At 42.1% G+C, this 16,757-nt stretch overlaps 2 protein-coding genes across 6 annotated transcripts in view; one reads left to right on the forward strand and one right to left on the reverse strand.

The window, feature by feature from the left end:
• The window catches only part of AP4S1 (adaptor related protein complex 4 subunit sigma 1), a 56,823-nt gene extending 52,241 nt beyond the window's left edge, over positions 1-4,582 (reverse strand). For 3 of the 4 annotated variants that reach the window (XM_044230504.1, XM_044230501.1, XM_044230503.1), the window contains exon 1: positions 4,401-4,581. The gene's annotated coding sequence lies outside the window, so the exon portion shown is untranslated. Of the gene's footprint in view, positions 1-4,400 lie in introns of all 4 variants that reach the window. The other variant, XM_044230502.1, reaches the window with a different exon arrangement.
• The window catches only part of STRN3 (striatin 3), a 116,856-nt gene continuing 103,872 nt past the window's right edge, over positions 3,774-16,757 (forward strand). For both annotated transcript variants that reach the window (XM_044230498.1, XM_044230500.1), the window contains exon 1: positions 3,774-4,281. In XM_044230498.1, coding sequence (XP_044086433.1) covers positions 4,000-4,281 — 282 coding nt within the window. In that variant the 5' untranslated portion in view covers positions 3,774-3,999. The remainder of the gene's footprint in view (positions 4,282-16,757) is intronic.

Below are 16,757 nucleotides of genomic sequence, written 5' to 3' on the forward strand. Positions count from 1 at the left end.
GGATCATGACCTGAGCCGAAGGCAGCCGCCCAACCAACTGAGCCACCCAGGCGTCCCAGTATCTTTCTCTTTTAATACTCAGGGTAAAGTCAACTATAAAAAAACAAAAACAAAATAAAAAAAGAACTCAGAGCAGTTTTGGCTACTGAACCTTAAATAGCTGATATAATGGTAGCAAAAACTAATACTACAAAAAAGTTGAGGTGAAGGAAAAATATGCCTATTAGTCTAGTTTAAATTTCAGTTATTCATATTTTGGGGAGACTGCACTATCCCTGACCTGGGGGTACAGTTGCAAATCCCTCTAACAGGCTGCGGCTACAGAAACATGGCTGTGATCTGGGTAGAACATGGCCAAGGACTGAATTATTGGCATTTATAAAACCATGGTAAAAGTGAGTGCAGACATGTTCAACTGGAATTCTTCAAATTCGGAGTACTTCAAATTTTAAAAAAAGATTTTTATTTATTTATTTGAAAGAGAGAGCGCTCAAGCAGTGGGGACTGGCAGGCAGAGGGAGAGGGAAAAGTGGGCTCCTTGCTGGGCAGGGAAACTGATGTGAGGCTTGATTCCAAGACCCTGGGATCATGACCCGAGCCGAAGGCAGAGGCTCAACTGACTGAGTCACCCAGGCGGCCAGGGAGCACTTCATATGTTCTCTTATTGTTTTATGATTTTTTTAAAGGTTTTATTTATTTGAGAGAGAGAATGAGAGAGAACTAGCATGGGGAGGGGGGTCAGAGGGAGAAGCAGACTCCCTGCTGAGTGGACAGCCATATGCAGGACTCAGTCCTGGGACTCCAGGATCATGACCTGAGCTGAAGGCTGTCGCTTATCCAACCAAGCCACCCAGGTGCCCCCGCACTTCATATTTTAAAACTAAATCTAATTCAGGGATCTAGAAAGCCTCTCGTAGAAGTAATACTCAAACTAAGTTTTGACTGAAGAAGGGAAGGGAAGCCAATGGGGTACAACATGTGTTAAATTCTCATGAAATGAAACAGTATTATGCTCTTGAGGAGCCAAAATCAGTGCAGCTTGCCTGGAGAGGAGTGCCATGATGGTATGATGGTAGACTAAGCAATAGGAAGGATCTAGAATTTGAAGGATTTTTATATGCCATGCTAAAATTTGGGCTTTATTCTAAATCCGGTGACCACCAAAGTATTTTTTTAAAGATTAATTTATTGGAGAGAGAGAGAGAGAGAGAGAAAGAGCATGCACAGGGGGAGGGGCAAAGGAGAGACAATCTCCAGGGGACTCTGCAGAGTGCAAAGCCCCACATGGGCTCAATCTCATGACCCTGAGATCATGATCTGAACCCAAACCGAGTCCAGTGCTTAACTGACTGGGCCACCAGGCACCCCATCACTAAAATATTTTAAGCAAGGAACAATAGAATCAGATCTGTCTTTTGGAGATCACTAAGGCATCAGTGGTAGGTAAGGGAACAAGTAAGGTGGGAAGGCTTAAACTAACACAAAAAGAAAGGTAATGGAATAGATAGGATACAGATAAGGAAAGAAATATGTACTGAAAAAGGGATTGGATGTGGGGATGAGTGAAAGGAAGGTACTACAATGACTGCCAGTCCTCAAGTTTGAATGTTGTGCCACTTAATAAGATTGGTAATAGAAGAGAAACAGAGTTGTTTTTTTGAAGGTGTGTGGGGAAGAAAATGGAAGGATTATCAATCTAGTTTTACTTGAGCTTGAGGCACCAGCGGGAAATATAAGTACACATTATTCTTTTGATGCCAACATAAGAGATTACACCTGCTCAAACATGTTTCTTAGAGACATACTTTTTTTTTTTTAAAGATTTTATTTATTTATTTGAGAGAGAGAGACAGTGAGAGAGAGCATGAGCGAGGAGAAGGTCAGAGAGCGAAGCAGACTCCCCATGGAGCTGGGAGCCTGATGTGGGACTCCATCCCGGGACTCCAGGATCACGCCCTGAGCCGAAGGCAGTCGTCCAACCAACTGAGCCACCCAGGCGTCCCACTTTTTTTTTTTTTTAAAGATTTTATTTATTTATTTGACAGAGAGAGATTACAAGCAAGCAGAGAGGCAGGCAGAGAGAGAGAGGAGGAAGCAGGCTCCCTGCCGAGCAGAGAGCCTGATGCGGGACTCGATCCCAGGACCCTGAGATCATGACCTGAGCCGAAGGCAGCGGCTTAACCCACTGAGCCACCCAGGCGCCCATCTTAGAGCCATACTTTAGAACATTTTATGTGATATGACGTCCCAGAGGACTAAATAAGCAAGTTGTATGCTGGTCACTATAAAAGAGAAAAATAGTACTTAACAATATGGAGAAACACTTCCTAATAATATGTAACCTAAGACCTCATTTCATTTACAAATAAAATATGGCAGTATGGGTAACAAGTCCAATCTGCTCTTCATGAGACATAAGAATAGTAAAGCAGACATAAGATGTGCTATTTTTATCTTTTTGAAATTATACCTTGAGCGGTCTTGTATATTACATACTGGTAGCAGAGAAGAAAAAAAATTAATGCAATCAATTTTATGTGCAATTTTCCTGGGTAGGTAATTATTGAAGCTTTTGCCCCTTATTATATTGTTCAATATTTTTTGTCCTATTTTTCAAACAAGTGGTTATTAGCTATATTAATTTTCTTTAGAATCGTACCAGTTCATTAAGGATGTTTTCTGGCAACCTAAGCACATAGAAACACTACGGTACTTAAAAGATTAAGCGTGACTTTTCGGTGTATATTATATTCATTCAAACATCATTTGATGATCTAGGAAAACATCTTTGCAGCTGTTCATCAGGATTTTACGTTGTATTCACGGCGTGAATCAAAAGATTCTGCTATGACTCCTATTTGTCAGCCCATTTATTCGGAAGCACCTAATTGTCAGTCTAAGAAGTCTCCTTCAAAGTTCTCTCTCTCTTCACACCATCGTCAAGATCTCAAGTTTTTCACCCTCCCTTCTCCCAAAGGAAAAAATGGAAACATTCACTCCTGCTTCACCCCCCGCCCCCACCCCAACCAACCCACACCAGAATAGTAAAGAAGTGGGTAGCAAAGTGGAACAAGTTGCGACCGGCGACCGGGAGCACAGAATTAGAACCAAAGCTCGGACTTGAAACGGAGACCGGGAATCAGTCACCAACATCCGGAAGGATCTGGGCAATTTGCCAAAAGAGAGAACTCCCCCCCCCCCTTCCCACGCCCAAGCCTCAATAATTGACTGGTGCTAAGAAACCAGCGAAAGAGCGAGTGACAACCAGAGAAAGAGGCCCGACCCTCTGGGACATCCTGAAACACGCAAGGAATGCGAAAGAAACGGCAGGAATCCGGGACCGGCGGCGGCCGGCTGGAGCGCCCAGCCAGGTTAAAACAGCTTTTCTAAGGCACGCAGGCTGCTGAGACTCTTGGGTGGGGAACGACGTTCGCGAAGTTGGTAATTGAGCAAGGGAAACTGATGGTTGGGAGCACGAGCCCCACCGGCTCCCCAAAGTTAAGAGTCTCGGTGGACCACCGTCCAGTAACCGCAGCTAGATCCCCGGAGCAAGTCGGAAGGAGGGCGTGGGGGCGGGGCCAGAGCTCCTACCCCGCCTCAAGCGCCCTCACTGGGTCCTCAGCACGCCTGCGTGTGGTGAGGCCGCACTCTATTTGGCTGCTAGGCTTGCGGCGGCAGCGGCGTTCTCTACCCGGCATGCTGCGCGGGAGTGACGGTCCTACGTCTATCCCCTTCCCAACCCTACCCTCTCTTCCCCCTCCCGCCACGGCCCCCCCTTTCCCTAAAGTGAGTGAGTGAGACGGGCAGATGGAGGAGGGACTGTAATGGCGGCGGCCGGCAGCTCCCTGCTCTGACCCACGGCAAGCATACAGCAACGACCCCCTCCTCGCCCCTTTCTCAGGCGGCCTCCGCCCCGCGGCCAGCGCGGGGCCACCCTCCCCGGCCCTTCCCCCAGCCGTCGGCTTCTCGCCCTGCGCCCCGGCCGGGGCCCCACACACAATGGACGAGCTCGCCGGAGGCGGTGGTGGAGGCCCGGGGATGGCAGCCCCTCCAAGGCAGCAGCAGGGACCTGGGGGGAACATGAGCCCTTCGCCAGGGGGAAATGGAGCGGCGGGCGGTGGGGGTCCTCCAGCCGCCGAGGGTGCGGGCTCCGCGGCAGGCCCGGAGCTGTCCCGGCCGCAGCAGTACACTATCCCGGGGATCCTGCACTACATCCAGCACGAGTGGGCTCGGTTCGAGATGGAGCGGGCGCACTGGGAGGTGGAGCGGGCCGAACTGCAGGTACCTTGCTGGGGTCGGTGTGCGGGACGGCTGCGGCGGCGGGGTTCCCGGCTGGGGGGGGTGGGGCCGGGACTCCCCTCTGTCGGAGCCCCGGGCCTTGAGGGTTAAGGGGAACCTACCTTTGCAGCTCGGGGGGCGATAGTCCTGCCTACGGTTCTGGCGACGGCTCTTCCGAGAGTCCCCCTCCCCCTTTCCCGCAGAAGCTTGTTCCCCAACCCTTACTAGCTGCGCGGTGCGGGCTTCCTTGGGGCAGCCATTTTGACTTTTAGTATGGCGTCTGCGGGGGCTCCTCTGGAGGCGGCCTGCCGGGCCTCCGGGGCTTGGGGCTAAACTCTTCTCTGTAGGAGAGTCCGGCGTGGGGTTATTGGGCATCAGGCTTGCTTTTGATTGTGCCTGTTACGACGGAGAGCCCGAGGAGAGGGTCTGGGATGGGCATTTTATTATCTTTTCCTTCATCACCCCCCCCCATCCGATTTGGCATTTTTGGCCCCCTCTCTCGGAGTTGGTATGCACTTGCCCCTTGACAGCCACGCTTCTTTCCAGGGCTGCTACCAAGCATAATGTCTTGCTGCTCTCTTGAGAAGTTTTCATTTCCTACCGCCAACTTTCAGTACCTTATTACCTGGGATGCTGCCTTACTCACTTAGGTTTTCTTTCAATTAGTTCTCCCTAAGCGACTGACTCATGAGTACTTCTCTAAATTGAAATTTTCCTTTTAGAGTACTCGTCACCGGGCCTCTAGCCCCTTCTTTACTTGTAAAAAGCCGAACCAGAGTATCTGTGCTGTGTTTATGAAACGACTGAGGAAAGATTCAATATTAGCTTGAAGTAAAACGTACTTGTCTCACGTTACTGACTCACGCAGGGGAAGCAAAGTTAAATATGCTCAGAACCCTTCATAATTGGTCCTTACTTGATCTTTTTAAAGTGAAGCTTTGATAGGCTGGTTTACCTAACTTTTGGAAGGTGTTGGTAGTTGAAGAACTTATGTCTTGGATTTCAGAATCGCTACATCTTTTTAAGAGGATTGTTCAACTCTTGGGTATTTGTGTTTATTTTTAAAACCCTTTCCAGGGCAAATTTAGGCTTAGAAGAAAAGAGCATGCAATCAAGTAGTGTTGCACCTGTTCTTCAGACTGCTATATATTTAGAATGTAAGCAGTAGTGTTCGCTGATATATTATGTCATATATGCCTACAGTGAGTAGTTAGGAAAATACAGTGTTGCAAGAAGGATGATTGGATTAATTTAGAAAGGGTGTCTTCGAACAAATATATACCCTTTAGTTTAATTTTGAATTAGTAAACTTTTATTTGAGTCTATAAAGTTGGTGAAGCTAAATGTTTTAAAAAAATAAGGATGTTTATATATCTTGACACTTTATCAAGTCTTTTAAAAAATTAATTATAAATTAACACCTGTTAGTCAATTCAATGTTTTAGGATTGTGCTGTGATATACTATTGGACTTTATTTATTTAACTTAAAAAAAAAAAAAACTACCCAAAACCTAACTTATTTATTTGAGAGAGAGTGAGAGAGAAAGAGAGCATGAGCAGGGCAGAGGGAGAGGGAGAAGCAGACGTCCCTTTGAGCAAAGGAGCCGGATGTGGGACTTGATCCCAGAACTCTGGGATCATGACCTGAGCCAAAGGCAGACGGTCAACTGCCTGAGCCACACAGAAGCCTCACTATTGAACTTCAAAAAATATAACTTTCAGGGCGCCTGGGTGGCTCAGTGGGTTAAGCCGCTGCCTTAGGCTCGGGTCATGATCTCAGGGTCCTGGGATCGAGTCCCGCATCGGGCGCTCTGCTTGGCAGGGAGCCTGCTTCCTCCTCTCTCTCTGCCTGCCTCTCTGCCTACTTGTGATCTCTCTCTGTCAAATAAATAAATAAAATCTTTAAAAATATATATATATATATATATAACTTTCAAAAAAGCTTGTATTCCAATTTTCTGTTGTTTCTTTTAACTTGTGCATAGTCTGGTTTAAAATATGTGGGGATTTATAGAGTTCTCTTGATAAATCATTTTTATTACACTGTCTTGCAAACAATATTCTGTGTGAATGAAGATAGTAAGACAGTTATTTTTTTTAAATTACATTTACAAATGTACTGAGTCTTGGACTCACTAAATAATACTTCACCAGTCCTTGGATATAGTGTTTAGGACCTTTGCACCATTGTATGAAAGGTTGGATTTTATTTTTTTCCTACTGTAAAGGATGAGACGCTTTTTTTGCCCTGTAAGCACCTGAAAGCTTGGTTTTAACACTTTGTAGGTTAACAATGCGTTAGTCATTTATAAGCTTCACTAAGTGTCTGGGAAAATGTCTTATTCTGTCTAAATTAAAATCTATACATTATTGAGGTCTATATGACTGCCTTAGCCCCTTCTTTCCCTTTTAGTTCTCCTCTCTGTCAGTAACAGTGAAATATTTTAAGGACTATTCCTTTTCTTATTTGCTTTCCAGTTAATCTGCTCTTGGCATATGAGTTCTGATAAAGCCTTCTGAGTTTTTTTGTTTATTTTTAACAAGTGTTTCTAGACTCTTACTTTTTGCGAGGGATTTTTATTTTTTCACGCTGATTTTTTGAAGTGGAATGTTCATGATTCTGTATGTTTTCTACATATTTCTCTAAAATGTTTTATTGGGTTACTTAGTTTTTTTTTTTTTTTAAAGATTTATTTATTTATTTATTTGACAGATAGAAATCACAAGCAGATGGAGAGGCAGGCAGAGAGAGAGGGAACAGGCTCCCCGCTGAGCAGAGAGCCCGATGCGGGACTCGATCCCAGGACCCTGAGATCATGACCTGAGCCGAAGGCAGCGGCCTAACCCACTGAGCCACCCAGGCGCCCTATTGGGTTACTTAGTTAATAGGGTTTCAGGTTTTTTTCTGGAATACTGATTTTGCTTTAGTTACCTTGAATCTTAAATAAGATTGCTTGTAAGACGCACCTTTAAAACTCATGTGTCAAAGGGTGTCAAAGGGTGCCTGGCTGGCTCAGTTGGTAAAGCTTGCAGCTCTTGATCTCCAGGTTGTAAGTTCCAGCCCCATATTGGGTGTAGAGATTACTTAAAACAATAAAATTTTAAGGAAAATCTATTGGTCAAATAAAAAATGGATTAGGGTTTAGTGTTAGTGGATTTTAACTGTAAACTTAAACTTATTTTTAAGAATGATAACAAATAAGAGAGTTTAAATATTATTGTATACAGCCTTGGCTCACTATTGATGTGTAGATGAACAGTGACTCAAAAATATTCAATATTAGAATTATTCAATAATGAATATGAAGAGGTTAGGATATACCCAATTTTGATGTAAAATTTCAATATGGAATCCAACTTTCCCTGGCTTTGGAAAGGATTTCGTTAAAAAAATTTTTTTTTTAAGTAGGCTTTACACCCATCTTGGGGCTTGAACTTATGACCCTGAGATCAAGAGTTCCATGTTCTACCAACTAAGCCACCCAGGTGCCCCTGGAAAGGATTTTATTTTATTTATTTATTTTTAAAAAGATTGTATTTATTTATTTGACACAGAGATTACAAGTAGGCAGAGAGGCAAGCAGACAGAGGGGGGAAGCAGGCTCGCTGCTGAGCAGAGAGCCCAGTGCCCAGCTCCATCCCAGGACCCTGAGACTGACCTGAGCTGAAGGCAGAGGCTTAACCCACTGAGCCACTGAGCCACTTAACCCACTGAGCCTTTCCAGGCGCCCCTGGAAAGGATTTTACTTTATTTATTTATTTAAAGATTTCATTTATTTGACAGAGAGAGATCACAAGTAAGCAGAGAGGCAGGCAGAGAGGGAAGGGGATGCAGGCTCCCCATTGAGCAGAGAGCCCGAATGCGTGACTAGATCCCAGGACCCTGAGATCGTGAGCTGGGCTGAAGGCAGTGGCTTAACCCACTGAGCCATCCAGGTGCCCCTAGAAAGGATTTTAAATTGGAATTTTGCAGTATGGTTCTATTCTCTGTAAAAGGAATTTTGATTAACGGTCTGTCTTACAAACTTGGAATTAAACCAGAGTATCATGTCTTAATGCTCTTTTATCTTCATGACGTTAACTTACCTGGGGCTCAGATAAAGCTTTAGTAGTAAGACTCTTCTAAATGAAAATTCCTAAATGAAAATGTGAGCTAGAATCACTTGTTGTTGTTATTGTTTTTTTAGGATTTTATTTATTCACTTGACAGAGAGAGACACAACCAGAGAGGGAACACAAGCAGGAGAAGTGGGAAGGGGAGAAGCTGAGCAGAGAGCTCAATGCGGGGCTCGATCCTAGGACCCTGGGATCATGACCTGAGCCTAAAGCAAACACTTAATGACGGAGCCACCCAGCTGCCCTCAGAATCACTTGTAAAACTTGTAAAAATATGCAGGCCTCTACCTCATTCTCCAGAGATTTGGATTAATTTGGTTTAGGACTTAGAAAAAATGGACTGTTTATGGGTTTTGGCAATTCACGTTATATAAAAATTATAACTGCCATTTAAAAAGCACTACAACCTTATGAGGTAGGTATTTCTATTTTGCAGACGAGGAGATAAACTTAGGTGAAATAACTGCCAATGTCACTCACCTATGAAGTGTTACAGTTGAGATTTGAACCCCAGTTTGTCTGAATCCAAAGTTTGTGGTCTTACTACCGTTCTTGTAACCATTGTATTATATTGTTGTCTTACCATTTTTTATAGAAATGGAATCCGACTTATAATTCTTCGTCTGCCATTATGTGGCACACTAGTATGTTTCAACAAAGTTTTATTGAACCCCCCATAATGTGTCAGGTCTAATTTATGTATATTGCAAAAATGTCCTTATATTTTTCTCTGTAGTGGTATGCACTTACGATATACACAAAATTTTTGCTTGTCAACTCTAAAAATATGACATAGATATTACATAGAAAATGTAGTATAGGAGTTTGTATTCTAAAACTATTAATTGAACAAATGTAAAAAAAGTTTTTAAAAGATATTTATTTATTTATTTATTTGACAGAGAGATCGCAAGTAGGCAGAGAGGCAGGCAGAGAAAGAGGGGAAGCAGGCTCCTCGCTGAGCAGAGAGCTCCATGCCAGGCTCAGGACCCTGAGATCATGACCTGAGCCGAAGGCAGAGGCTTTACCCAGTGAGCCACCCAGGCGTCCCAACAAATGTAAAAATTTTAACTAGTGTTTCTGTTTGCACACTCTGGCATACTGATTTGTTGTATCTTGACAGATGTTGCCACCTAAAGACCTTAATAGATAATTTGTTTAAGCATAACTTGATTTCTTCATTTTTTTAAAAAGATTTTATTTTTTTATTTGACAGACAGAAATCACAAGTAGGCAGAGAGAGAGAGAGAAGGGGAAGCAATCTCCCTGCTGAGCAGATTTCGATGTGGGGCTCGATCCCAGAATCCTGGGATCCTGACCTGAGCCGAAGGCAGAGGCTTTAACCCACTGAGCCAGCCAGGTGCCCCTGATTTCTTCATTTTTTTTTTTTTTTTTTTTAAAGATTTTATTTATTTATTTATTTGACAGAGATCCCAAGTAGGCAGAGAGGCAGGCAGGAGAGGGAAGCAGGCTCCCTGCTGAGCAGAGAGCCTGATGCGGGGCTTGATTCCAGGACCCTGGGATCATGACCTGAGCCGAAAGCAGTGGCTTAACCCACTGAGCCACCCCGGCGCCCTGATTTCTTCATTTTTAAAAGAGAAAAACTGACAGCTTATTCTGCACTATCACAACATTTTTCTGAATCTACTATGAAAATACAAAAAGAAGAACAGTATGGTAATTTTTTGTAAAGGTACTCCCTTTATTCTGACAGTTTTTGCCTTCATAAATTTTGCTGTTATGCACTTCCCTATTTCAAATGATAGTTGACAGCTGAGGGGGGGGGAAACTTTATTTGACAGAATTAAAGAGCCTACAACCTTATGTCATTTTCTCTATTTCTTTTTGAAGTCCTTGCAAACCAAACGTCTAGGGACTACTAATCTGGAATTCTTCTTTTTACTCCTTAACCCTGCATGATAGTTTACCTTTTTACCCTACTTTCTCCTTAAACACATTTGAACACCTTGTAGGTTATTGTTTTTTCTTGATGGTTGGCCCCCAAATTGCCAATCCTTTGGCTTTTTTTTTTTAAGATTTTATTTATTTATTAGAGAGCGTGTACGAGCAGGGGGAGGGGCAGAGGGAGAAGCAGATTCCCCAATGAGTGGGAGCCTGAGCCATGGGGCTCCCAGGACACCTGAGCCCAAGGCAGAAGCTTAACTGACTGAGCCACCCAGGCACCCCATCCTGGCTTTTTTACGGACTTTTAGGCACTTAACCAGTACTTTCTGCTATTAACTATTTTTTCTTCAAAATCCTTTTCTTTGGCTTCCACTGTGTAATCCCCTAGTTTCCCCTGGTCCACTTAACACTTTTCTTCATGTTTCCTCTTCTTTGTTCCCAGTTGCTATTCCCTGGGACTCTTGTTCTTCTAATGTATTAACTGTATGTTTCATTTGAAATCAGATTTTCTTTTCAGCTACCACTTAGGTCTTTTTTTTTTTTTTTTTTTAATTAAAAAAATTTGAGGGTGTTTGCCTGGGTAGCTCAGTCATTAAGCATCTGCCTTCAGCTCAGGTGCCCCACATCTGGCTCCCTGCTCATCTCTCTCTCCCACTCCCCTGCTTGTGTTCCTTCTCTCTCCCTCTGTCAAAAAAAGAAAAAAAAAATTAGGAGAGGGAGGGGAGCAGGGCAGAGGGAGAGAGAATCGAAAGCAGGGTCCATGGCCATCTCACAACCTTGAGATGATGACCTGAGCCAACATGGAGAGTTCAGTGCTTAACCAGTGCTTAACCCGTGCTTAACCGGCTCAGCCACCCAGGCTCCCCACCACTTAGGTCCTAATACCCAATATTTTTTGGTTACTGCTGTCTAAGTATTTCAGTGCTTCAGTATTAACTCCTTAAATTCTAAAAACAACCCAATGAGGTTGGCACAGTTGGTTTATTTTCTTGTTGGCTTTTGGGGTTTTTTTGGGGTGGGTATTAGAATGTTGGGGCCCAGAGATTATATAATTGGCCCAAGATTGTGCAACTGGCAGGCAGCAGAGCTGGGATTTAAACCTGGACAGGCTGCCTTTAAAAGCCATGTACTGGGGCACCTGGGTGGCTCAGTGGGTTAAGCCGCTGCCTTTGGCTCGGGTCATGATCTCAGGATCCTGGGATCGAGCCCCGCATCGGGCTCTCTGCTCAGCAGGGAGCCTGCTTCCTCCTCTCTCTCTCTCTCTGCCTGCCTCTCTGCCTACTTGTGATCTCTCTCTGTCAAATAAATAAATAAAAAATCTTAAAAAAAAAAAAAAAAGCCATGTACTTACCATTACTAGATTTTGGTTATCAAATGTCTCTAATTTTCTAATTTTCTGTTTAACTTTTTACTTTTAATTCAGTACATTCATTATTCAGTTAATCTCACATGCTTGCTTCTTCCCCCACAAAATAAACTTAACCTACTTACTCTTCTTTTTCCCTGATACTGTTAAGGTTTATCACCATCCTTCCCATCATTAGATGCTAGAGATATTAGTGGGTCTTACCCCTATATATTGAGTCCAAGTTTTATCGATTCTAGTATAATTATTCAGTGAATGTATTTGAGTGTTACTTTGTGCTAGGTACTGGGTACATAATGATGTATGAAGTAAGGACCTTGCCCTCATGGAGCTTGTAGTCTAGAAGTAATAGAATGTGGTAAATCAGAAATTAGCTAGATAAATGGTGAGAAAATAAATGGTAATAGGAAACCTATGTAGATAACAGATTTTCAGATAAATAGGTAGTATTTGTTGAGCAATTTCTATATGCCAAGAATTTAAATTCTTACTATGTTTAGCTCATCTAATTCTCATAAAGCCTCTGGAGGTAAGAATACTCTTAGATTTGAAGTATGAATACCTTATCATAGGTATTGCAATTAGAAGATACAGCATTAGCAGAAGTTCTAAAGGAGGAAAGAACTTTGTTGGAATATGTGAACTGGACTACAGTGATTCAAGGGGCTGTCAAATATAGATAACAGCCTCAGTATGCTAAAATATATATACATATTTTTAAAGATTTATTTATTTATTTTGGGAGAGACAGTCTCAAGCAGACACCATGCTGAACACAAAACTTAATGCAGGGCTCAATCTCATGACCTTAGATCATGACCCGAGCTGAAACCAAGAGTTGGACACCCAACCGACATCACCACCCAGGCACCCTTAAAATATATTTTAATTCAATGATTAATATTTTGGGATATAGTCTGAAAGCTGTGAAGACTCTTTTAGTTTAAAAAAAAAAATGAGTGAGTAAAAAATTTTGCATGGAGTGTCTCTGAAGCCTGGTAACCAATGACCTCAGGAAATCACCCTGATTTAATTTGTGTTTTTCATTTCTTTACTACCGCAGTTTTTTTCAGGGTGCTTCTGTCTGAATTCTCTGGAATAATCTAACAGTTTCCACCCATCCATACAGCTGTCTTAACACTTTATTCTCTATATTGTAAATATGATTGTGTTGAGTATACCCTTTTTTTTTTATTATGGAGAGTTTTAAATATATACAAAAATATTACAGTATCTGTTACCTACAAGCTTGTCATTCATCTTAAGGAACTCATGACTGTTTTTTTATTTTATTTTATTTTACTTCTGTCTGCTCCTCCCCTATCTGTTCTGTTGAAGCAAATCTCAGTCATGTAATTTTATCCATGAGTATTTCAGTATAGATCTAAAAGATAAGGACTTTAAAGATAACTAAACACCATTATTTGGTTGGAAACCTTCCCATCTTTTCCTTGCCCCCCTTTTTAAGAAAGGGTCTTTGGTGGGGCGCCTGGATGGCTCAGTGGGTTAAGCGTCTGCCTTCAGCTCAGGTCATGATCCCAGGGTCCTGGGATCGAGCCCCACACCTGGCTCTCTGCTCAGTGGGGAGCCTGCTTCCTCCTCGCCTACTTGTGATCTGTCTGTCAAATAAATAATAAAATCTTTAAAAAAAAAAAAAAGAAAGAAATGGTCTTTGGGGGATACCTGGGTGGCTCAGTAGGTTAAGCGCCTGCCTTTAACTCAGGTCATGATCTCAGGGTACTTGGATCAAGCCCCATATCAGACTCTGCTCGGTAGGGAATCTGATTCTCCCTCTCATGCAGATTATCTGCTCGGTGGGGAGTCTCATTCTCCCTCTCACTCTCCCTTTGTGCTTGTTCTCAAATAAATGAGAAAAATCCTTAAAAAAAAACAACAACAACAGGTCTTTGTTCCTATAAAGGTTTCCAGAGTTCTGCATTTTGCAGAGTCCTTTTCTATAGTTTAATGTATTCTGTTTTGTTTATTTTTCCTATAACTTGGTTAGTTGGATTCAGGATCTTGATCAGAATTGGTATATTTTCTTATTGGGTATGAGGATGAGAAAGAACAAGACTTTTCACATGTGTTGAGGATTCCCATGAAAAGGCCCAGACAGTTGATTTTGCCTTGTGATGTTAGCAAGGTGATGTTGTTTGCTCAGGCATATTGTTTCATTAGGGCCATCCTTAGTTTTTTTAAAAAAAACTTGTTAAGAAATTGAGAGAGAATTCACATAACATAAAATGCACCCTTTATGGAGTGTATATTTTTGTGGGATTTAGTATATGTTATGTGGTGTATACTGTGTTGTGTAGTCATCATCAGGGTCTTATTTCAGAATATTTTCATCACTGCACAAGGAAACTACCTACTAGCAGTCCCAATCTCCCCATCAACCACCCCCCCCCCAATCCCACCACCACCACCCATTCTTTGACAACCACTACTTTCTGTCTCTATAGGTTTGCCTATTCTGGACATTGCATATAAGTGGAATCATGATATATGTGTGGCTTTTTGTGACTTTTACTTAAAATAACGTTTTTGAAAGGTTCATGTTTTAACATTTGGCAGAACTTTATTCCTTTTTATGGTTGAGTAATACTTGGTTGTATGGATGTTCCAAATTTTGTCCATCAGTTGGTGGACACTTGGGTGTTCTGTACTTTTTGACTATTATGAATAATGCTGCTGTTACCATTTGTGCACAAGTTTTTATGTGAACTCAGGTTTTCTACTCTCTTGGGTATTATCTAGTAGTGGCATTTCTGGGTCATGTTCAGCTTTTTGAGGAATTTTATGTTCAACTTTTCCAGGAACTACCAAGCTGTTTTCCAAAGTGACTGCACCATTTTACTTTCCCACCAGCAATGCAGGAGGGTTCCACCCTTACTTTTTTTTTTTTAACTTTGAAATGTGTTTTTATTATTAAAATTTTTTTACAAAATTCTTTTTCTTTGAATTTATTTAATATTTTTCTGATTCCAAATCACGTTTTCTCCCTCTGTCTTCTCTCTCGTTGACTTTTTTTTTTTTTTTTTAAGATTTTATTTATTTGAGAGAGAGAGAACAAGAAGGGGGAGGGTCAGAGGGAGAAGCAGGGTCTGCTCTGCCAGGAGCTTGATGTGGGTCTCAGTCCTGAGACTCTGGGACTTTGGGAATCTGGGATCACGACCTGAGCTAAAGGTAGACACTTAACTGACGGAGCCACCCAAACACCCCTCTCATTCACTGTTTCTTAGAGCAATTTAGGTTTACAGCAAAATAAGAGGAGAAGATACAGGCACTTCCCACATAACCTCTCCTCCACCATCAGTAGCCCCACTAGTTTCATATATTTGTTATGACTAATACCAACATTGACCCATTATTATCAACAAGAGCCCATAGTTTACATTAGGGTTCACCCATTGTCTGGTATGGTTTTTTTTGTTGTTGTTGTTGTTTAAGATTTTATTTATTTATTTGAGAGAGAGCATGAGCAGTAGGAGGGGCAAAGGAAGAAGCAGACTCCCCACTGATCAGGGAGCCCTAGGTTGGTCTTAAACCTGAGACTCCAGGGTCACGACCTGAGTGAAAGGCAGATGCTTAACTGACTGAGCCACCCAGTCACCCCTGTTCTTTGGTTTTTGACAAAAGTACAAGGACTTGTATCTACCTTTATAGTATGCAGAATAGTTTTACTGCGCTAAAAATGTCCTGTGTTCTACCTTTTTTCTTCCTCCCTCTCCCCAAACCCTAGGCATCTAGTGCTCTTTCACTCTCTTCCATAGTTTTGCCTTCTCCAGAATGTCAGATTTCACTTAGCAGTGTTCATTTAAGGTTTCTTCTTAAAAGTGTTTTTTTGTGGCTTGATCTTTTTAGTCCTGAATAATATTCCATCGTATATATGTATTACAGTTTATTTTTCCACCTTTTTAAATGATTTTATTTTTCAGTAATTTCTCCACCCAGCGTGGGGCTTGAACTTAAAACCCCGAGATCATGGAACGCCTGGGTGGCTCAGTTGGTTAAGCAGCTGCCTTCGGCTCGGGTCATGATCCCAGGGTCCTGGGATCGAGTCCCGCATTGGGCTCCTTGCTCGGCAGGGAAGCTGCTTCTCCCTCTGACTCTGCCTGCCTCTGTCTGCCTGTGCTCACTCCCTCTCTCTCCCTCTGTCTCTGACAAATAAATAAATAAAATCTTAAAACAAAAACAAAAAAACCCCCAAGATTAGGAGTCACATGGTCCACTGACTGAGCCAACCAGGTGCCCCTGTGTCCACCTGTTGAAGGATGTCATTGCTTCCACGATTTGGCAATTATGAATACGCATTCATGTGCAGATTTTTGTGTGGACATAAGTTTTCAAGGATTTAGGTAAATCCCAGAGAGCTTACTTGCTGGATTGTATAATAAGGGTACATTTAGTTTTTTAAAAAACTGTCAGTCTTTCACAGTGCTATACCTTTTTTGCATTCCCACCAGCAATGAGTGAGAATTCTTGTTGTGCCATATCCTTGTCAGCATTTGATGCTGTCAATGTTTTGGGTTTTAGCCATTCTAATAGGTTGTAGTGGTATCTTGCTTTAATTTGCAATCCCTTAATGAACATCTTTTTATAGATTTATTTGCCACTGTGTATCTTCTTTGGTGAGGTGTTTGCTCAGATCTTTTTTTGCCTGTTTTTAAATTGTATTCTCTGTTCTCTTCCTCTTGACATTTTCTTTATTTTTGAATGGAATGATATTGGGCCATTGAGTAATTGTTCAGTAAATGGCAGCCATTTACTGCCTACTTGTGATCTGTCTGTCAAATAAATAAATAAAATCTTTAAAAAAAATTCTTATTAGGTAATTTCAGACTTGTTAAAATAAGTAATGCATGGTTCAGAATTAAGTTTTGTACTTGCAAGAAGCCTGTCCACCGTTGATCCCTATAACTTAGAACACTTACTGTTTACCTTAAAAATTTTTTTAAAGATTTTATTTTATTTATTTGACAGAGAGAGATCACAAGTAGGCAGAGAGGCAGGCAGAGAGAGAGAGAGGAGGAAGCAAGCTCCCTGCTGAGCAGAGAGCCCGATGCAGGACTCGATCCCAGGACCCTGAGA

The sequence above is a fragment of the Neovison vison genome, chromosome 13 (genome assembly GCF_020171115.1).
Source record: "Neovison vison isolate M4711 chromosome 13, ASM_NN_V1, whole genome shotgun sequence".
In the NCBI taxonomy this organism is placed as follows: domain Eukaryota; kingdom Metazoa; phylum Chordata; class Mammalia; order Carnivora; family Mustelidae; genus Neogale; species Neogale vison.